The sequence below is a fragment of the Pleurodeles waltl genome, chromosome 5 (genome assembly GCF_031143425.1).
Source record: "Pleurodeles waltl isolate 20211129_DDA chromosome 5, aPleWal1.hap1.20221129, whole genome shotgun sequence".
Classification (NCBI taxonomy): domain Eukaryota; kingdom Metazoa; phylum Chordata; class Amphibia; order Caudata; family Salamandridae; genus Pleurodeles; species Pleurodeles waltl.
The window spans coordinates 1,761,501,637-1,761,524,162 of record NC_090444.1 but is presented as its reverse complement, the minus strand read 5'-3'; the positions used below and the strand labels follow the sequence as shown (position 1 = coordinate 1,761,524,162).

Genomic DNA, 22,526 nt, shown 5'->3' with positions numbered 1-22,526 from the left:
AGGGGACGCAAAGGCAAGGCAAAATCTAACTGAGATTTATCATGCCAATGAAGGCCATCTTGCAGGTCCCTGCATTGGTTGATAAATCTAGAGTGACGGAAGGTAGCGCAAATTGCTGCTTTGCGTTAGTCTGTGGCAGGGAGGTGTTTAATTGGTGGAGTGTGGGTGTTCCCATGCATCCACATACTGATTTTGGTGCATTCCCAGATTTACCATTAGTGGTAGACCTGTGAATGTGTCAAAATGTTACACTTCCCACGTTGAGGGGTAACAAGGAGAAATTTCGTTATTTTTCCTTGTTTTTTCCTCTTTCTCAGTGTGGTGAATTCTGCAGCACACCGAGAACGATGAAAATACCAATTAGGATTGTTTTTGTGCATGAAGGTATTCCTACCTGGACAAAAACAGTCCTACCTATGACCAGGCACTCTTGCACCATGATGCAAGTTTGCCTGCATTGGCGCTAAGCAGCCAAAAGTTCTCCAGTGCTAGAAAATGGCAGAAATGTGCTGAGTAATGATAAATATGGTGCTTTCTTACCCTTTCCCTTAGCACAGCATGGTGGCTTGCTGCTTTCCACTGCATGAAAGAATAAATGTGGCCCATGATGGCTAAGCTACCTCCTCTTTTGCCTATGTGATTCTGTGTCAAAAGGGGATATGCTGGTAGAACAGCTTCATGGAGTACTGGTGCCATGCCTTCCTCTAGCCATGATTCAGCTATGAAGAGTAACTCAGCTTCTGTGTCTGTCAGTAAGTCGAAGACCTGGTACTTTTTTGGGGAAATGGAATGAGTTTTCATGAGTAGGCATTTTAAAGAATGTATTTTAAAGGGGGGGGTTGTTGTGCATGAATATTGTCCTTTTATGTGTAGGTGGTGTGCTATTAGTGATGCTGTAAATTGTAGCAGGACAGAAAATGTGTTGTTTGTGGGTGTCATTATCCTCAATCAGGAGACTTTAAAGCCATTTTGTTGAGTCTTTGTGTGTGGGCAGTAGGGAGACTGGTCAAAAATTGAGGTGAGGGGCTGTGGAGATGTTTTTGACAGTCTTTGTGTGATAGTCAACTGGGTGCAATGTTATAAAGAGTGATGTGGATTTACTTGTTTCTGTGTATGTTGAAGGTGTATGGGTTAGGGTGGTGGTGGTGGTGCATTGGGGGTCTGCTTTCATCGCTCTGGTTTCTGCTATGGATGATAGGCAGGTGATTGGGTGTTGTGTATTTGTGGAGTGAGCAAGTTTTGTCTCTTGCTTGGAAACTGTAAGGTACAATTGGGTTAGAATGTGTATTATTTGTGTTGGCAAAAAGAGCAGAGTGTTTTTGCCGGTATTGTAGGAAGGATGGGAGTTTTTAATTGTGTGATGATTTTTTTAAGACAATTGTGTGGGTGTTTCTTTTTGGTAGGGTAGTAATATCTGATATTGATGTAGTGATTTGACGTGTAGAGTCTGAATGTGAAGGACTGGGAAATGTGTCGATGTTGAAAGAGAGGTGGGGTGAGATGGGGGTTAGATTAGAGTCTTTGTGGAGTATGAGGGGATGAACAGAGGGTTGGTTTTAGGCTGAAGAGAGGGGGGTACTTCTTGTTTGAGGGAGTGTTTAAGGAGTGTTGTCATGGGCTTAGTGTGAAAATGGGAGGTGTGTGATGATAGATGGTTGAATAATAGGTTCGGGGATTGATACAGGCAATGGACTAGGCAAAGGGTTGTAGAAGGATTTATGGCGATAAAAAGGTGTGTGCGATTGAGGGGATTGTGGATATGTGCAGTGTGGGTTTGTGGTGTATTAACAATATGTTGGGGTAGAAGAGTATATAGGAGTGTTTTGTAGAGCTGGATAGAGTTTAGTGAGTGAGTAGTGGGTGGAATTACTTTGTTTGCTAAGGAGGATAGGTGTGTGTTTGTCTCAAGTTTGTGTGCATGGTTGTTGATGTGTCCTGGTGAATGTTTGTAGATTGCAAAAGGGCAGCATTTCTAGACCATGCCCCAAGAGGTAACACTGTCCTTGTGCCTTCCGCCCCTAGTCTCAAAGCCCAGACTGAGGCGACCTCAGAAGAGTGCTAGTAAGGGATGGTGGTAAGGACATGTGACCCTCTCTCAGCCACTTAGGCTCACCTGCATGTCCCGCCAAGTAATTTCCCAGCAACCAGAAAATGAGTGCACCTGGAGGAGGGGGGTTCAGTTTTCTAATCCACGGTGTCCGGGGGAGCAAGAAGGGAGAGAGGAACAGAGGAGCAGATGAGAGGGGAGGCATGAAGCGGGGTCTTTCAGCAGTAATAACCAGCAGATTTACATAAAATTCACAAATTGTTCTACTTGGGTAAAGCGCCCTCCCCCTCAAAGTGGGGGGGCGCGGCACGTTAGGGGATGGGGCCTCTGAGGCCCAACGCTCCCCTTACGCACCAGTGGTGCGCAGGGCTGGCCAGGACTTCCGCCCACGCCTCGCGAGGCGTGGGGGTGGAAGTACAACGTTGGGTAATCGTTGGCGGCTGCGTTGGCTGCCGGCCGGATCCGGCTGCTGCAAACCGGTGGGGGGCTATTTAAGAGCCCCCCCAAGAAGGCACGACCTTCTTTATCGTTTGCGGCGGCCGGGTGCATGCGGGGCCCACAGTTGTCCCACCCTTAGTTAGAGTTGTGAAGTAAGGTTTTAGTGGAAATTGAGCTATAAAAGTGACTAGAAACAACAGGGGGGTTCCCAAGGTTGGGGCCCTGGGAGGACAACAGGGATAGGATCCTGAAGTTCTGAGCCAACCTGCGGATGTACACTTCAGATCAAGGGGTAAGGGAGCTCAGGTCGCTGGGGGGGGCCGTGGGGCACCAGCTCTTGGCTGCCCCGGTACACCCCGAGTCTGATTGGTGTTTGGATGGGGGGGCAGAACCCTAAGCGTGAGGACAAGGAACGGTGTAGTCTGGGTAACCACCCCTCCTAGGGATACAGGTGAGATATGGGTCACTTGTGTGGTCCAATGGTGGTTCAGGACAGGAAGGGATCCTGTCAGAAAAGATTTATGGTCACTAATTCTCATGGCTTGTAAATATTTGTGGAATGTTCTTCATACATGATTTATGACTGTTTGCTATAAAGAAAAAAGGTGTTAAATAAAAATCCTCTTCCAACCATTTAAGTTTGTCGGGGCTGTCTGGAGGCCTCCGGATCCTAAGGAGAAAAGCAGTTTGTCACCAAATGAGTGGGCTGATCTGTAGCTAAAAATGGCCTTAGATTGTAATCAGCGGAGTGCACAGCTATTTGGCTGATACATAGTCTCAGCAATTCAGTGAGGGGCTGTGAGTGGAGAAGCAAGGCGGCACAGAGATCAGATTTCAGCCAGAGCGGCAATCCAACATTTCAAGGCTTCCTCTAGTCCGGAATGAAGCACACACTGCCACGATTATTAAAAAAAACATTTATTTAAATTAAATATTTAATGCAAACTCATATTTACAGCCTTTCGGAATGCTGAGAAAGGATAACAGTGTTTAATATATGGGATTTCCCTCCAAATCTGCAAAGAAGGATACTGTTAAAGATGTATTGTCGTTATTATTATCATGAATGATACTTTTTCAAGCTACCAGTGATTACCTACAGTCCTTGTCGAATCATTACCGATGGTGATACAACAGCTCTCTGGCTAATGACGGCCGATAATCAAATAAGGCTTCATCCTTATCAATACAGAGTGGAAACTGGCCCCCCGTAAACGGGTCCACCCTATGGCGAGCGAGTATGCACTGACTCGGAGAGAATACACCGCTGTACTTCAGTGTTCCCAATCTGTGCACTGGCGAACATCTGTACGTGGCTTCCTTCGGTTCGTTGCAGGCTTCGTAGTTCACGATTTTCCTGTCAATTTTACATTCTTAGCGCACCAAAAATACATGCCACAGTATTTGATAAACCGTGCTGTGAAGGATGCCACGGCTTGTCTATCGGAATACGGAGTTTTCTTTTGAGAAACAAACGCATTTTTAGAAAATGGTTCTTTGTCTTGTCGAGTGAGTTTGCCGGACAGTGGTTTTTTTGGTGTCTGTATTAAGCGTGTGTTTGAAGGCGTTAGTGCGTTTGCCATTGGCGCTGTTTGTGCCTGTGCGTCTTTTGTTGTGCATGTTTTTCAAATCCGATCAAATCTTTATTTTCGCAGTTATTTGAAACCGTTGTAAAAGTAAAACAGAAGGATGTGGTCGACAAATTTGCGTCAATTCAACCAAGCATTTGTTACAACCATAAAGCGAAATAAGACCTAACGTGCATTTTTTTCGTTTGTGTCTGGGTAGCTATGTTTGCTTGTACGTCTGCACGTATAGATCTACACACATACATATATATATAATCACAAGGTATGTATACTGGTGCATTTATCCGAAATGTATGCTTATGATAGACAGTCCCTCTCCCACAAACGCCTGCTCAGGCCCGTTCAGGTTATCCTTCCACAGACGGTACTGCTTTTAGAAGACTTAGCTGCTCGTGTAGTGAATCTTAAATTGCAGCTACTAGAAGCTGCAGAGTTCGGGGTTCGTTTGAGTCACGTGTGCCACGGGCTGAGGAGGAGTCCCAATGCTTTGAGTTGGAAGAGGCAGCTGCCTGGAATGACAGGCCGCCATCTTGTCTCCTGGAAAGATGCCAGGTAATACGAGGGTGCCCTCTGACCCATTCCTGGCCATGTCCCCGGGCTGGGCCTTCTGTGAGGTGCCCATAATACTGCTCAGTGACTGTCCCGCCCTGGGGGCCTTCGCTGCCTCGCGTCTATGACACACTGTAGCTGTTGTAGTAGGCCGCAGTGGCGTCTGCTAGGACAGAGATAAGGCTGACCTCGTGAGGCCTGGAGTCCAGCTGGAGGTGGGCATTGATGGCCACAGCCCCTGCATGCTCTAGTTCGTGGGGCTGGTGTCCACCAGAGTTCAGATATTGGTCAAACTCGTTCCTGTCCATCTCCAAGAGTTCGGCGTGGCTCAGCGACTCCATGGCATCGTAGTGCTGGTGGTCTGGGGGAGGTGAGAGTTGGCCTAGGGGAGCATGCGCAGTGGAGTGCGATGAGAGGTGGCCCACGGGCGCATGCGCAGTGGAGTGCGGAGCGAGTTGGCCTAAGGGCGCATGCGCACTGGGGTGCATGGTGGGGAAGCCCTGGCTGTAGTAGGGTGGCGGGAAGCCGGGTTGCGGGGGCAGAAGTGAAGCCTGGGGCACCTGCGCCATGTGGCTGCGGTGCAGCGCATACTCTGGGGGGTAGGCGCCGCTCATGTGGGCATGCTGCTCTTCCTGGCACTGCGGCTGGTAGAAACTGTGCTCCGTCTCCAGTGGGGAGAGCTCGGGCGGGGTGGGCAGGCCGTAGGGGTAGGCGTCCAAGGCATTGCTTGCTCCAGCCTGGGGGTCTCGGTAGTCCCGGTGCGCGGGGTAGGGCCCACGCTTGTCCTTCTCGGCCTGGGCCCGGCTGCACCCCCGGCTTTCGGTCAGGTGGTTCTGGTCGTGGGAGGCAGGGATGCCGCCCAGCACATAGCCGGCCTCCACCCTCTTGCAGAGGCGCTTGACCTGTTTCTTCCTCCGGGGCCTGTACTTGTAGTTCGGGTAGTCTTGCATATGTTGCACCCGAAGCCTTTCTGCCTCCTCCACGTAGGGCCGCTTCTGGAGTGGGGAAAGCGCCTTCCACGACTTCCCTGCAAGAGAATAAAACACAAGTTACACACCACCTACGACCATGCCCACGCCAGCCCTCACACTCGAGCAAACTACAGGGTCATACATTTATGTGACTGTTTTATCACCATCAACGCGCTGCTCTTCGGCACCCAGGCAGTTCAACGCACAAAGAGAAAGACGGGGATAATAAAGGGGCGGTCTTTTTACTGAAATTAGTTTGCCTGATGGGACCATACAAAACCCCACCCTTTCCAAATGGACCGTTTTTTAAAGTAATTTATTAGGGTAAACTCACATTAGGTGCCGCGCTGCCCGTAGTTTGTTTGGGAATGACACTCGTCTAGTGTGCGCTCCTTTCATATGTATGGACCATGAATACTCTTATTTCTAGAGATTCTGTTGCCTGGCTTACAATAAATTCAGTGAAAACCCATTTTCACATTTTTATTCAGCACTAAGAAACTGGGGTGTGAAGCAAAACCAAGCGGTGTTTGCGCAGTGGAGCTTCCTCGTTTACCACGCCTGGGATTATTTTCCCTGTGATGCCAGTTAAATGCGCACGGCTAACATGCTGAAACATAGATCTTAGAAGACGCCGTTTATGGCCATTATTGACCGTGGGGAGAGGCCACCTTTCACGCGAGGTCACGCTGTCCCGCCGCCGTTAAATAAAGTAAGTGTTGATATCGAATATAAGGCCTTACAAACCATAAAGGATGTTTTACTACCAAAGACAAATGTGTGATTTTTAAAATAAACTGTGGACTCTTGAATGGAAGAACAGATATACAGACTGCACAGGTATGAAAAGGGGGGAGGGTGTGGGGACTGAGGGCCGTATTTATACTCTGGTTGCGCCGAATTTGCGTCGTTTTTTTCGACGCAAATTCGACGCTAAACTAACGCCAACTAACGTCATATTTATACTATGGCGTTAGACGCTTCGGGCGCCAAAGTGCCCGGAGTGGGCGTCATTTTTTAGCGTGAACCCCTTCCTTGCGTTAATGATATGCAAGGGAGGCGTTCCCGTCTTAAAAAATGACTCCCAGGCCTTTACGTGGTATTTATACTCCCGGGCAAAAATGACGCCCGGGAGTGGGCGTGGCCAAAAACGGCGCTTTTGCGCCGCTTTTTAACGCCTGGGTCAGGCATGGCGTTAAGGGACAAGTGGGCTCAAAATGAGCCCAGAGGTGCCCTCCCCTGCCCCCAGGGACCCCCCCTGCCACCCTTGCCCACCCCAGGAGGACACCCAAGGACGGAGGGACGTTCCCATGGACATTAAGGTAAGTTCAGGTAAGTTTTTTTTTTTTTTTTTTTGTGGCATAGGGGGGCCTGATTTGTGCCCCCCTACATGCCACTATGCCCAATGGCCATGCCCAGGGGACATAAGTCCCCTGGGCATGGCCATTGGGCAAGGGGGCATGACTCCTATCTTTACAATGATAGGAGTCATGTTGATGGGGGATGGGCGTCGAAAAAAAATGGCGCAAGTCGGGTTACGACGATTTTTTCGACGTAACCTGACTTGCCCCATTTTAAGACGCCCATACGCCATTTTCCCCCTACGCCGGCGCTGTCTGGTGTACGTGGTTTTTTTCCACGCACACCAGGCAGCGCCGGTCTGATTGCGCCGTCTAACGCCATTCCATAAATACGGCGCCCGCATGGCGCTTCAGAATGGCGTTAGACGGCGCAAAATTTTTTGACGCTAAACTGCGTTAGCGCAGTTTAGCGTCAAAAAGTATAAATATGGGCCTGAATTCCTGGAATGACATCTTGAGTGTAATCGAGATAATTTGGAGGGGAACCAGGAAACGTCAATTGTTAGCCCCGTGGACCAGGAGACCAGAAACAATTGCTGTCAGTTCACAGTTTAGGTAATACCTTCTGAATCAAATGCAGGTGCTTGGAGCAAGAAAAGTCGGAATTTGGAAGTGGAGAACACAGTAGAGAAGAATAAGATGGAACTTGATTTGTGTGAATGATTGTGGGGTGTAACAAATAACGTGTATGCGATGCGGCCCCCGCCTTGTTAGCATGTTCTTAGAATGTTCGGCGTCCGTTGGCGTGTTTTGGGGCGCCCCTCTGACACCCATGACCTTGACATAACGCACGTACTTTAGTTTCCCCGCATGTATTCATGGATGTATGTGTGCATTCAGGGACGCATATGTATGAGTATGTCGATGTATTGCATATAAGCTAGTTTGTGCAGGTGGATTCAGGTGGCGGGCGCCGCCGCTCTTTTTTGGGGACCGGGACTCATTTTTCATGATGAGATTTGGACCCAGAGAAAAAGGCAGCCCCCGGAGAACGGGTGAAAAGATAGGAAAATGGTGACCCAGCGAGCAAGGGATGAAAAAAGAACCGGCAGCAGTGGGGTAGAGGGGGACCCTGCTTGCTTAGGGGCAACCTCGGCTTTTAGCAGCTCCTTCAACGACCCCCTAAACAACCTTCGACCCCTCCACCTTTTTTAATTTAATTTTCTTTTTCTTTTACAAATTAAACACGAAGACCCATATTTATACTTTTTTAGCGCCGCACTTGTGTCATTTTTGACGCAGAAAGGGCGCAATCTTGCAAAATACAATTGTGTTTTGTAAGTTTGCGCCGCTTTTGCGTTAAAAAAAAACACAAAATCGGCGCTAAAAAAGTATAAATATGGGCCTAAGAGACTTATTTAAAAGCCCCTCGCGCATTCGGTGCCTCACTTTTTTATCGGAAAAAGTGAGGCGCCGGCGGCGCAAGGGCTTGTACGTAAGCGCCTCTGTGTCTTCGATTCCGTTGTACACACGCTCATATGTAGGCATATCAGTAATTTTCAGAAGTGCAAGCTCCCACACAGTAATTCCTTTATGTTACATTGGAGACTAGTACAGCGATTTGGATAGAAACATTACTCTGCAAGCAGACAGATTTTTTAATTATTCCTTAAAGTGAAACGCTGTCCAACAGAGGAGGCAGTCCAAATCTACATAAACATATATGACTTATGAAGAAATCTTTGTCAAATTTATTTGTGAAGGAAATATGAGAGGGAAGCCTCATCCCTGGAAATGAATCACATTTTTCGTAAAAATTTCGCAATATCGCGAAAAACACAACTGTGATTTTTCTGTCGAGCGTTCCCTAATGCTTAAAAATCAAGTTATTTGACAAGTGTGGGATCACTCGTGTACATTGTCAGCATGCCTCTACCCCAATTCCAGGGTCTGTCCCCCACACATCTCCCACTCCGGCACATTTGTGTCAGCCTGCATTTGGCCTGATTCCAGGGTGCCTGTCCCCCACACATCTCCCACCCAGGCACATTTGTGTCAGTGTACTTCTGCCCTGATACCAGGGTGTCTGCCCCCACACATCTCCCACTCAGGCACATTTGTGTCAGTGTACTTCTGCCCTGATACCAGGGTGTCTGCCCCCACACATCTCCCACTCAGGCACATTTGTGTCAGCCTGCCTTTGGCCTGATTCCAGGGTGTCTGTCTCCCACACATCTCTCACTCGGGCACATTTGTGTCAGCCTGCCTTTGGCCTAATTCCAGGGTCTGTCCCCCACACATCTCCCACCCAGGCACATTTGTGTCAGTGTACTTCTGCCCTGATACCAGGGTGTCTGCCCCCACACATCTCCCACTCAGGCACATTTTTGTCAGTGTACTTCTGCCCTGATACCAGGGTGTCTGCCCCCACACATCCCACACCGCCCACCTCTGAATCCTTGGGACCCCGGGCGCACAGGGTGCCGCATTGGTTCGGTAGTGCTGCGGCTGCCCCTGGGTGTCACTGAGGCTGGGGCTGAGGAGTGGTCTCCTCGCAGTGTCGGTCGCTGTGCGAGGCCACTGCCTGCCCTGGAAGTCGGGCAGGCTGGCGTTGCGTTACGGGCGTGACACCGTCCCAGGCCCGTGCCGATGGGGGATGCTTCGGGGCCACAGTCCTGTTTATCCCTCCTTCAATCCGGGGCTTCTGCGAGCTTTCTCTTTGCCCTGTCCATGGGCAGACAGAAGGAAAATGCAGGTTCGTTTCGGAAATCTGCTGAGAATTTCCAAACGTGAGATTGTTGAATTTTTTTTAATATTTCCAGCAGCGCAATATGCATAGCGGCCAACTCCGGACTGCCTGCACTCACTAGTTCTTCAAGGTTAGAGTCATCCTGCGGCCGGGGCGGGACCGGAACGGCACTGCCGGGTCTTCTTTTCACCCCTCGGGTGGAACTTCACACAGAACAGGAGGTGGCCATGCCGTGAATGACGTCAGCGCGACTCTCAAAACCCCCGGTGACGTCATCAAAGGCCATCGTAGAGCGCCTGATGGGCGCTGTTAGAGACGCGGGTCTGGGCAAAGAAAACTGTGTTTCTCCACACATCCCGTGTCCCCTTCTGTCCCTGTGGACTTAGAAGTTAGAAATCGGGGCCAGGGCCCGTGCACAGTGAAACGGCCCCCCAGTGGAATGCCGTTCCACTCGCCATGGGCTTTCCGCGTTCACCGTGCTGGATGCTCGCATTATACTGATTACACAATGTGTTCTCCTGGCTCTTGGCTTTTGAATAAATCAAATTATCAGGTAATCCCTCGTGACTGTTAGGGCCGTAACTCTTCAGCTTGGCATGGTGGGGAGGTAAAAAAAAATATTACATTTTGTAATGAGAAATAACTACGGATGCGCGCATGTACTTGGGCTACAGTGCAAACGTTTTTAGATGTAGTGTTAATATGGTTAAACTGTACATTGCTGCTTCCAGTAATAACAACTCTAACGAATACACACGTGCATGAACATTTTCCAGTTGAATAAATGAGGAAGTAGAGGAAATATAATAATTGCAGCTGTGTTTTACACAGACAAAAAATAAACGTGGTTAAAAACTGATAAAACTAACACAAAGTAATATGGAAAAATGCAGAAGAAGAAAATGTCAAAAATGTGAACACCATAAAGCCAGAAGCTCATTTTCTTCAACGAGATACTTCTCAACAATTCCAATTCTTGTGCCATGGAAACATTTTTCTTGAAAAATGTACCCCATACTCATACATTTACATGGCATTAACTGCGCTTTCAGCTAACTGCTCTGCTCCAGCGGGGGTCTGTGCAGCACCAAGTAAAGGGCGATGCGTCCACGTTGACCTAACCCCACTACCAGCCAGGCTGCTACATTCTGGCTGACATAGAATTGTCTCAAGAGGTACTTAGACTTCCCCTAAGTCCCTCTTGACGAGCGCCTAGATCTGTCATCTAGCGCTGCCATGCCCGCCATCTACCCAGGCTTAAGCTTAGGCCAATCAATGCAAGCCAAACTCTCTCTGGCAGCCATGTTGTTCTGATCACTGGTAAGTCCTACTTTCCAGGGTGTGCTTCCGGTCTCGCCATGCAATGATGATGCTTGTGGAATGAGAGTGTCTCTGGGGGTGAGGTGACAGTTTCATCCGTTTGACAAGGCCCTGCGTCTGCTCTGAGGCCTGCTGTGTGCTCCTGCTGGTCCCCATCGGGGTGCCCTGCTTCTGCTCTGAGGCCTGCTGTGTGCTCCTGCTGGTCCCCATCGGGGTACCCTGCTTCTGCTCTGAGGCCTGCTGTGTGCTCCTGCTGGTCCCCATCGGGGTGCCCTGCTTCTGCTCTGAGGCCTGCTGTGTGCTCCTGCTGGTCCCCATCGGGGTACCCTGCTTCTGCTCTGAGGCCTGCTGTGTGCTCCTGCTGGTCCCCATCGGGGTGCCCTGCTTCTGCTCTGAGGCCTGCTGTGTGCTCTTGATGGTCCCCATCGGGGTACCATGCGTCTGCTCTTAGGCCTGCTGTGTGCTCCTGCTGGTCCCCATCGGGGTGCCCTGCTTCTGCTCTGAGGCCTGCTGTGTGCTCTTGATGGTCCCCATCGGGGTACCATGCGTCTGCTCTTAGGGCTGCGGTGCGCACTGATCCTGTCTACGAAGCATCACTCTGTACCATGTACCATGTCTCACCTGGTCGCCTAGTGGACTTGTTGCGATGCAAGATTGAGTTCCAGGCATCTCTGAAGCAGCCATCGCATGACGGGCCATTGCACTTCAGAACGTGAAGACGATTCGGCTGGGACTTCTGCTCTGGAAGGGGCTCGCAGTGTCAAAGGCCAGGTTTCCAGGACTTTATTGAATTTAAGATGGGTGCTACTCAGACGCCCATCCGGTCTGACCAGAATCTGGGCGTCGCCTGCATACCGAATACCTCCTAATATTCGTAATCGCTATTTATAAAGTGAAGTTGCCTCTCGGCGCTTCATTACCGACTGGTTCTCATTTGATCAACCTCAAAAGGATGCCATGGTGAGTCAGCCTTGGTGGGGTTTGAGCCACCAACACGCGATCTTCGGGGCTCACCTGAGTGCACTATCTTGCAGCATGTGTTTGGAAAGCAAGGCACCAGTCATGTGCTGAACTTAAATATTGAGGGACGCCTAACTAGTTTCATATCGCAGCCCGTTTGCTACTTTATGGAAATTGTTATGTACACAAAGATAATGGTTTAGAAGCTATTTGGGGTTATACAACTTTTTTTTTAAAATGAAAACACGTGAGATTTGAGAAGGTGAGTGAAAATAAAATGGAAGCCATTTTACTATGATCTAGACCAGGCAAAATATAACAGGCGTGCTTCCCAGCAATAGAACGAAACCTATTTTGTTTGAAAACGGATGTTTTGGAAGGTGATTTTACTGAGGGTACGAAGCCAAGGCCGGTCACCCGTGTGTTCCAAGTGCGGTGTTAATAGGGAGCGGGCGTCCCCTTCGCATGCACGGTTATGGGAACAGGGAGGCCTCGGGTGGCCATGTTGTCGGCCTCCGCGGGGCCGGTGGCAGCCTGTTCCAGACCTCCTATGGGAAGGGGCTGCCCCTTGCCGGCCTGTGCTTGATCTGGGGTGCTGATCGGACGATTACATCCCAGGAGAACCCGGCACCTTGTGGTTACTAAGCACCGATGTACACACGGCGAGGTTTGGCAAGAAGCAGCTCTGTTGGGGGGGGGGGTCTAGTGAATGACGTCACAACCCTCAGGCCCACACCAAACATCGCCAAACAAAGGCCCTCTCGGCAGTCCTTGCGGTTGGAGCTGCCTTGAGGGAAGAGAGGTGGCCTTCTTACCACTAGGTGCCCCCATACCCCAGTGAATGATGGGACGGCAGCATCCCAACCCCACAATATCAAAAGGAACTCAAGACAGGCAAAAGAGAAATCAGTTCCCTTTGTCTCACTAGTGCCTTCATTCCTCTCAATAGTGTAATAATAAACTCAACTTGAAGTCATCAAAGAAAGGTACATCCTGGAATATTTCTGTTGGTGAATGTGGATTATTCAAGAGGGGTCTAAATGGCCCCTTTATTCCGGAGAATCACTGAATGGTAAAATGTAGGTGTCAAACCTCATGCACTTTGTTAGTCTTTGTTGATGGTGTAGGTTGTGGAAAGAGACCTGCCTTTCTTTTAGCTGCATTGTCCATTTAATCCAGTAAATGCGTTACCCAGACGTTTCGGAGCTCAATAATACATCATCAAACAGAGGGACGTCCCGGAGCCGGTACTGTTCGTGGGGTAGGGTGGGCCAGGAGAACGGGGTTTCTTTTGAATAGATGGCCCCGGTATTCTAATGAATGGTGTCGCAGTAGGTTTCCAAACCGAATGAAACAACGAAGGCTCTTAACGTGGGCCAGGTCCCTCTTGGTTTCAGACACCGGTAATGATTTAAAAGGGGCATCGAAACGTGTCCTTTTGGGCCCTCTATTCGTGTCCTTAACTTTTCATGCGAAAACGATGATCGATTTCTGAACAAATAGTGTAAAAACTGTTAAGGTAATCAGTGTCCGTCCTGCTTATATGTCACATGGTTTACCTAGTCCTGCATCCCTGTACAGGTGTGCTTCCGCCGGGATGCTGGCACTTTCTTCCGGCAGGCCTCCTTCTCGTGTTTATAACGGAGCAGATTTGAGTTTTGGATGAAGACAGCGCGTGGTTTCTCTCAGTGCCGGACTGTGGGGCAACGAGGTGTCCGAATAAGTGGCCTTCCAATCCGTGACCTCTCTGCAGAGCGCACAAAGCAGTGGTCACGTGTGCCAGTTGTCCTTGTGTGTCTGTGATAATGTGCGAGCAGGCTGGCACTCGATAGTGCTTTTATTGTATATGTTTAGGCCACGTCTTTATTATATAGGCTCAACCCCTTTCAGAGACCCCGACTTTTTTCACCCCACTTGCAGCCCTGCTGAACACCATCAAAGAAAGGGACAGAATGGACTTTGTATCGTCAGTGATTGGTGGTGGAGCGGGTAGAGTCACCGGTTGATGTGTTCACCGGGGGCCTCTGGAGGGGCTGCCACTGAATGAGGTCAGAATAGCTGTCAGAGTGATCAGACGTCGCCGTGTGAATGGGCGAAGTGCTTTCCTTATAGTTGCTGATGCAGGAGTGGGTATTATGATAATTGTTCTTATGGCTGGACGATTGGTACCATCCAGAGAGGGATGCCTCACGAGTGTTTGGAAACCCTCTAACCAATGATGTCACAATAGGTCTAAGAACCCCTCATAGCGCCATGAAACATAGCGCCATTCTGTAATCCTTCTTGCCGCTGATGTGAGAGTGGAAACAACGATGCTTCCATTCAGTGGGTGCCCCCCTAGGAAAGGGGTTTAGAGGGGCTCATCTAGTGATACACGTCAAAAAGCCTAACAGGGTTCATTAAAAAGAGACACTTCTGTAAGCCGCGTTGTTGCTGATATGAGCGAGGAAAGAGGCCCATTTTGTACTTTACTGGGTGTCCCCTTCAAAGGAGCGACCAAGTGATGTCTTTTCAGCTTTATATAGCGCGAGCTCGACCCAAAGGTATTGAAGCGCTTTAATGAGCACCACTAGGCCAGATTCACTTTATAGGAAGGGGAAGGTTAAGTGATTTGCCCAAGATCACGGGATGTTGAGCCGTTGCCGGATGAAAAGGACGCATCATCAGAGAAGGAGACATTCAATGGCACTTGTTTCTAGCTGATGATGCGTGAGAAGATAAAGGGATCCTCTCATGCCCCCCGCAGTGGCAATCGAGTGGATGATGTCCACGTGGGGCAAATAGTCTCTGGCACCTGACTGCATGGGTGGGCAAAGAAGGCCGGTATGCACCGGGCATGGCTGCCTGTGTCTCGGGCACCAGTTCTTTCTCTTTATACCCCGGGGTGGCTGGCACCGGGGCTGGGGCACTGCCAAGCAGCCCATCTGGCACCAAAGTCCAAGCACCCACGTTGGACGGGCGCTTGAACCACATGTGTTTGTGTAGCCGAAGTCAAGGGCGCTCCTTTTATCCATGAGGAATGTTTAAATGCCGAGCTCGGTCTCCCAGGCTCGGAGCTGTGTCCTGCGTGCGTGCCTTTGGCCAGACCGGTGTCCCGGGGTCCCTTCTGTAACTTTAAAGACCTTACCAGGACCACATTTAACTACCCCGGGCGGTGCGCTCCATGTCTGCGGGCAGCGATAGCCACGACGGAGCGAGAAGAGGATGAATGCTGTTGAGGCAGCGCCTCATCAGTGTTTCCGTCTCAGGAAGGAGCCTGTGCGGACCCGGGAGGAAACGGGCACTGCGACCTATTGCCCTAAAAGTAGCGCCGTCCTTTAGAGGCGCTCGGTCTTTGAAGGCGTGTTGTGTTTACAGTTCATGAGCGGTGACAGTGCTTGTTTACTTGTTTCAGTAAAGCTTGCAGCAGTGCTGTGTAGCCACTAAAGCAGGGGTGGCCACGCTTCAGTTTTCGGGTTCTCTCATTCAGCGAAGGTCCACCCCAGCCCGCTTCTCATCCCATTTTTAGTTTTTAATTGTATTTGTGTAAATGAACATCTGTACTTTACCGTGTTGTTTGTGTTCACTGATCGGTGCGTCCCTCCTGCTCTGCGTCCGGCCGCAATAGCACGTCTTCCAAACACATGCCCCCCCCCCCCCCCTCGTCTCTGTGGCTGCCGCCCCGCGCCTCCTTTGTGTGCCCTTTCATCTGTTGTGTTCTCTTTAGTGTGTCGTTGGACTGCGTCCCCACTCTCTGGACTTCTTTTTGTTGTTTCTGTGTCTCCAGCGCCAAGAAGCCGTGGCGCTCTACAATTACATTTAACTTAACAATGCAACGCGTTTTTCTGCCTAACTGGATCGGACTCTGAGGTGTGCAGGCCTCTCAACCGAAGGGCATAAACATCACCCAAAAACCCACGCGCTCCAGTATATTTCCTCGTATGTGTGTGTGTGTCGGTTTGCTGAGTGTATGTTGTGTGTTGAGTATGTGTATCTGTGGCGTGTGTGTGTGTCGGCGTGTTGTGTGATGAGTGTGTGTTGGGTGTATGTTGAGTGTGCGTGTGTTGAGTATGAGTGTGTCTGTGGTGAGTGTGTCTATGGGTGTGTGTTGAGTGTGTGTTGGGTGTGTTGCGTTGTGCGTGTGTCCGCGCGCGCTGGTATCTCTACAGGAGCAGTGTAGTCTTGTGCACTGCAAAGATAGGAGAGAGTAACGCCACACACTTTACGGGTCTGTTTAAGGACTTTGGGGGCCTCGGGCCGAACGTATTCCCAACAGCTTTCAATTTGTTCCCGAATTACAGCTCTTCCATCTTCTGTTTGCCAGGTCACTGACAAGCAGGGTCCACGTTCTAAATGTGTTTTCATCTAATATTTAGGGATAGACGCGTGTTTTCAATATTGCAATATGGCAGCAGCTCATTAATATTCCAGACAACCTCTGGGACCCTCTCCCGATCCTAAAATGTGAGGTTCTGTATCGATCTAAAAGAAACTCCTCTACCGCTGTTGCATGGTGCTGAAAAACAAACGTGTCTCTCTGCTAGAATCTGTAACATTCTCACACAGTACCGGTATTAAAAATAAACCAAAGGAAAACAGTATTTATAAGCATCCATGTTTGAGATTTATTCAAGGTCATCGGTGCAGGACTCCCTGCAGAACAGATCTGGCTCTATCTGGAGCCCCTTAGGCTGCGGCCCCGGGCTAGAGCCTACTTGGCCCGTGCCGTAAAACGTTTCTAGGCACTCAACTATAACAAAAAAAAAAAAGAACAAACGAAAGTCACTCGCCGCGTCAGCGCGAGCTGCTGATGAAGGTATTTCTCGCGGCTGCTAAAAATGAAGATTGAAATAAAAGCAAGCGTTATAGTGCTTGTGGGACGGAGGGGGCTGTAAGCCAAGTGCACCACTCTGCGGTGGCTTTAGCGCCTAGAACCCTTCGGAGGTCAGGGATGTGGGCGCGCCTAAGGACCCTTACGTCTTTCATCTTTAACTCTCCGGTTTGCGTTCAGAATTGGCGAGGATTGAAGAGCCCGACCCCTTCCGTCCCGGCCCGGGGGGCTCGCAGTTCACGTTTGCCTTTTCACCTCTAGGCAGCGCTTTTACGTTCCGTTTCGATTTTCACCGCAAAGTGCTTTAAAGTTAAACGAGTTGTTTGACAGCTGTTCTGTTTTCTGGAAGCGCATCTATTGAATGGCAATCACAAGGATGTGCGAGGGAAGCAGGCAGGTGAGGGGCTTAATCTCGCGCAGGAAGCAATGATCAGGCGCGTGCCTTACATCGTTTTACTGCAGGCAGAAGCTGTGTAAGGAAAACTGGGGGGAGGGGGGCGTACGCCACGGTTCTACTTTGGCCGAATAAGCAGGGGTAAGGTGTGTCCACCAGGGTTTACTCATGTAAGGTAAACAAGCATCTGATGTGCCCGGTACCGCAGTACTTTAGAAAGTAAGCAGGCGGTGAGTACTTTACACCTTCACAGGGATATGGTGTCCTTGGTGTAAAGCATGCAGGAATGGATAGGGTGTGTGAATAACGTTTCACCTTTATTAATATAATATACATTTGTCAGTTTTACTTGTCTACAGTGTGCAGGGATACTCTGGGTACATACCGGCTTTACTTGTACTGAAGCAGCGGGTGCTGTGTGTGTTACTCACATTATTACCCGCATTCAGGTGGTTCCTCACCCTTCGTTACTATTTAAAAAGCACGGATCCAGTGCCCACATAGAGTGTTACGTTTACGAAGCGTGCCACGCAGCTTTATTCCTATGATGAACGGGGGGGGGGGGGGGGGTGCATCTCAGTGTTACTACACAGACAGGGAAGTGAGTGTACCTTCTGGGTTTGTGTATGTAAAGGAAGGACGGAGACAGTGTGCACAATGACCCGGGTCAGCCCCGTACAGGAGGCAGGGCCGCGGAGTATCAATGCCAATACGTTGACGTATATCAGTCTTTACTTCTCCACATTGATAGGCCTGGGTGTGTGCAGGGCTGTGACGGGTTCATTGCAGGGCCACTTGTGTAAAGTAAGCAGGACTAGTGTGGTCTCATTGGTGGAAAGTCACCAGAGATAACGAGTTTACTTCTTTAAAGTGAGAGGGAAACGAAATAAGACATAACGTTAATATTGTGGTATCCAGAAGTACTAGGTATGTAGCGAAGAATGTGTTTATCGCCGTGTCAGGTGTGTAAAGTGCCCTGTAATTTGCTCTTGAACGTATGGCCATGCATACAGGCTCGTACATACACTGTGCGTAAACATACATTTACACGTGTTGGGATGTAATTGATACACTATTTAGCTGTTTAAGTGCAACATTTTAAACATAATTCACCAGTTCCCTGCATGCATTTCTAAATATATCTCTTTGCTTTGTACAAGTAACATCATACTGTGCGCGTCACACCACGACCTCCTTTTAAAAATGAGATTCAGTGTACCCAAACTCACTCCATAAAACAAGAGTGTAATGTGCGCGGCATACTCGGGACTACTGTTAAAAATAGGACAGTTGTGTACACATCACACCCCACGTTACGTGTAACTCTGAGGCGGTGAAGTACACACCCCACGCCAGCCGACTTGGAAAACCAACCTTGTGCGGCACCGGGCGTATCGCGCCACACACCAAACTACTTCGCTAAAAAGACTAAAGTACACATTGTACCTCATTTTACAAAAACAAACTGTAATATGCACAAGTTACTTCTATTATTTTTTTATATATAAATTGGGCTACCAACCTACAATAAGACAAACGGTACAACGCATGCTTCGCGGCGCTTTGCGCTGTAGCGCACATCGAAGATCCTTTTATGACTTAAAATGCGAAATGCTACCTTTAACTCAACCCAAATGGCCTTGTCCTCAGTTGACCCACTAAAAGTATGCTTGAACTGGAGGAAGTGAGCTGCGCAAGTGGCAGTTATATTTATCAGAAGTCACCCAAGTGAAATCAAAAGCCATTTCCAGATGTTTTGCTGTTTCCACCTGCATGTTACAGCGCCAGAGCCCTAACAGATAGTTAAGAAGTGCAGACGAGCACGTTACAGCGCCAAAGAGCCCTGGCAGTGAAGAGCCGAGCGTGTTACAGCGCCAAGGGCCCTGGAGTGAAGAGATGGAGGCGAGCGTGTTACAGCGCCGACAAACCCAGCAGCGAAGAGGTGCAGGCGAGCGTGCCACAGCGCCAAAGACCCTTGACAGTTAAGAGATGCAGGCGAGCATGACGGAGTGCCAAAGTGCCCTGACAGTTAAGAGGTGCAGGCGATCATGTTACAGCGCCAAAGAACCCTGACAGTTAAGGGGCGCAGGCGACCCTGCAGTGAAGCGATGTCGGCGAGCATGTTACATCCCCAAAGAGCCCTGCAGGGAAGAGGTGCAGGCGAGCATAGTACAGTGCCAGAAAGCCATGCTAGTTAAAGGTCGCAGGCGAGCATGTTACAGCGCCAAAGAGCCCTGACAGTTTGGAGAAGCAGGCGAGCGTTTCACATCGCCAAAGATCCCTGACAGTTGAGAGGTGCAGGCGAGCATGTTACAGCGCCAAAGAGCCCTGACAGTTTGAAGAAGCAGGCGAGCGTTTCACATCGCTAAAGAGCTCTGCAGTGAACAGGTGCAGGCAAGCATGTTACAGCGCCAAAGAGCCCTGACAGTTGATAGGTGCAGGCGAGCATGTTACAGCGCAAAGAACCATGCAGTGAAGAGGCGCGGGAGAGCGTGTTACAGTGCCAAGAAGCCCTGACAGTTAAAAAGGTACAGGCGAGCATGTTAAAGCACCAAAGAATCATGAAAGTTAAGAGGTGCAGGACATTGTGTTACAACGCCAAAGAGGCCTGACAGTTAAGAGGTGCTGGCGAGCATGTTACAGATCCAAAGAGTCCTGACTGTAAAGGGGTGCATGCGAGCATGTTACAGCGCAAAGAGCCATGCAGTGAAGAGGCGCAGGAGAGCGTGTTACAGCGCCAAAGAGCCCTGACAGTTAAGAGGTGCTAGCGAGCATGTTACAGCTCCAAAGAGTCCTGACAGTTAAGAGGTGCAGGCGAGCATGTTACAGCGCCAAAGAGCCCTGGCAGCTAAGAGTTGCAGGCGAGCATGTTACAGCGCGATAGAACCCTGCAGTGAAGAGATGCAAGCGAGCATGTTAGTATGTTACAGCGCCAAAGAGCCCTGGCAGCTAAGAGGTGCAGGCGAGCATGTTATAGCGCCATAGAGCCCTGCAGTGAAGAGATGCAGGAAATCTCTGCAGTGAATAAGCGCAGGCGGGCATGTTACAGGGCCAAAGAGTCCTGACAGTGAAGAGGCGCAGGAGTCTGCCGTACGCTTGCTGTTTGCGCTGCGCTCAGGGCCCCTCCAGGGGAAGCGGCCTCACAGGCTGAAGTCAACGAGGGGCCACACAAAGTCAAAACAAGGGTCTGCATTGTCGGACGGGCATTATTGGCAGCAGTAACGATAACACCGGTAAAACAAAGGACGGGCGTTTTTGGAGCAGCGACGATAACACCAGAAAAACAAGGGTCTAGAGTTATTGCAAACAGTCACGATAACAGAAGTAACACAAGGGGCGGGCATTATTGGAAGCAGTCACGAGAACACCAGTAAAATAGGGGTTCGGGCGTGATTGGGAGCAGTTACGATAACAAAAATGAATCAAGGGGCGGGCATTATTGAGGGCAGTCACGATAACGCCACTAAAACGAATAGTCACTATTGAGGGTAGTCACGATAGGACCCATAAAACAAGGGCCTGGCTCTACTGCAAGCAGCCACGAGAACACCAACAACACAAGGGACAGGCGCTATTGTGATCAATCACTATAACAGCTGCGAAAAGGCATTATTGTGGACAGTCAAGATAACACAACACAGGGGCCGGCTTTATTGGGAACAGTCACGATAATGCCACTAACACAGGGGAAAGTCACTACTGGAAGCTGTCACGATAACACCAGTAACACGAGGGGCAGTCTCTATTGGGAACAGCCACGATAGTGCCAGTAACACAAGGTCGGGCATTATTGGGAGCAGTCGCGATGAGAACACCGATTACTCGCGCTGCGGTCACCGATAACAAGGGCGGCACTGGTCCTGCTCTGACAGTGGTGGGCTCTGCGGTGGTGACAGAAGTGACCGGAAGGCGCTAGAACACTCCTGCTGTGAAACAAACACAGTGCTGCCAAGAGCAGCTCCGAAAGGAGCCACTCTAACGGTTCTTCTTCTCAAAACTAGTGCAATTAAAGCACTTTGTTAAAATAGGCATCAAACCACGAAGGGGGCGGACTCAGAGACTTGCGATGTCTTGGTGGGTGCTGGCTCTTTAACTCGGAGAGGAAATTCAATAATACTCTGTATAGTAATAATAGTGTTTTATACAGCGCTCATGTTGTGAGGCTTCGCAGCGCTGTAATGAACAGCTGTTTCTATTACCATCGAGCATTTTTTGTTTTTGCAACAGGTGCTGTAACCCACTAACTCCTCCCAGCGGATAACACAGTTCACGATAACAAGATGACAGGAAATGGGGAGTATTTAGGAGGGCAAGTACATTTACACGGTGGGTTGTAGACATCAAACTCCTGCAGCGAAACCCGATTACCGAAGGTGTTAACAAGTTACCCCGCATCTTGTACCAGTGTGCTGCCTCCACACTACCCCTGCACGGCGCAGGCATTAATCGCCGGTAATTGCCCCGATGACTTAACCTACCATATTCCTGGGTTCTGTGCGAGAGTCTGCGCCCCCAAGCCCACTCCGATAGGAGAAGGTATCAACCTACAATAATGGCCCCGGGTTCTTGTTCAGCATCTTGAATCAGTTTGCTGTCTCCATACCACGGCACCCCTGCACGGCGCAGGCATTAACCACCGGTAATTGCCCTAATGACCTTTTGCTGGCCCCTGTGTAGGGGTGCACTCCCTCCAACTCCCACGTGCACGGCGCGGGCATGAATCACCGGTAATTGCCCTGCTCACTTTACCCAACATCTTGCGGGGTTCTATGTAGGAGTTTGCGCCCCCTGGCCCACTCCGATTGGTGAAGGCATTAACCTCCTATAATGGCCCCGGGTTCTTACCCAGCATCTTGCTGAGCTCGGCGTTGTGCAGGTCCGGGTTCTGCACGGCCAGTCGCTTCCTCTCGTCCTTTGCCCACACCATGAAGGCGTTCATGGGTCTCCGGATCCGGCCCTCCGCCGCCTTGTGGTCGCCCCCAGGGGCGGGGGAGCGGTGGGGCGAGAGGCCGTCCGACAGCTCGCCGTCCACCGAGGAACAGTCCAGGCCCTCGGGGGGCCAGGAGTAGGGGCTCAGGAGAGAGGCCATGTGGGCGGACAGCAGGGTGCGCCTCTTCCCCCTCTCCTCTCGCTTTCCTTCTGCCCTCCTCACTCCCTTCCGGGCTGTCCTGGCACCAGCAGGAGCTCCTCGCCGCTCTGCCTCGCAGTTCCTGTTTCTCCTCCCTATTTATCATCTCCGGGGGAGCAGGTTCCTCCAATGACACCCGAGGTGCCTCGGGCCGCGGCTCCTCCTAGTTTGGAACTGGAAAGGATGCCGTGCCAAGGCTCGAGGGCTCGTCCCAGGAGGGCGGCTCGGACTCTGCCAAACCCCGGGCGCAGGCTCGCCACCCAGCGGCAC

At 50.2% G+C, this 22,526-nt stretch overlaps 1 protein-coding gene across 1 annotated transcript; it reads right to left on the bottom strand.

The window, feature by feature from the left end:
* Positions 1-3,385: 3,385 nt before the first annotated feature.
* On the bottom strand, positions 3,386-22,355 carry SOX7 (SRY-box transcription factor 7). Its single transcript, XM_069236165.1, has 2 exons — positions 21,974-22,355; positions 3,386-5,650 (listed from the first exon to the last, which is right to left on the bottom strand). Exons 1-2 carry the CDS (start codon positions 22,215-22,217, stop codon positions 4,746-4,748), a joined length of 1,149 nt encoding a protein of 382 aa, XP_069092266.1. The 5' UTR covers positions 22,218-22,355; the 3' UTR covers positions 3,386-4,745.
* Positions 22,356-22,526: the final 171 nt, after the last annotated feature.

Coding starts and splice junctions, on each gene's coding strand:
- SOX7 (XM_069236165.1), bottom strand. CDS start 22,217: ATGGCCTCTCTCCTGAGCCCCTACTCCTGGCCCCCCGAGGGCCTGGAC. Junction 5,651..21,973: donor CGAGCTCAGCAAGATGCTGG/GTAAGAACCCGG, acceptor ATTCTCTTGCAG/GGAAGTCGTGGAAGGCGCTT.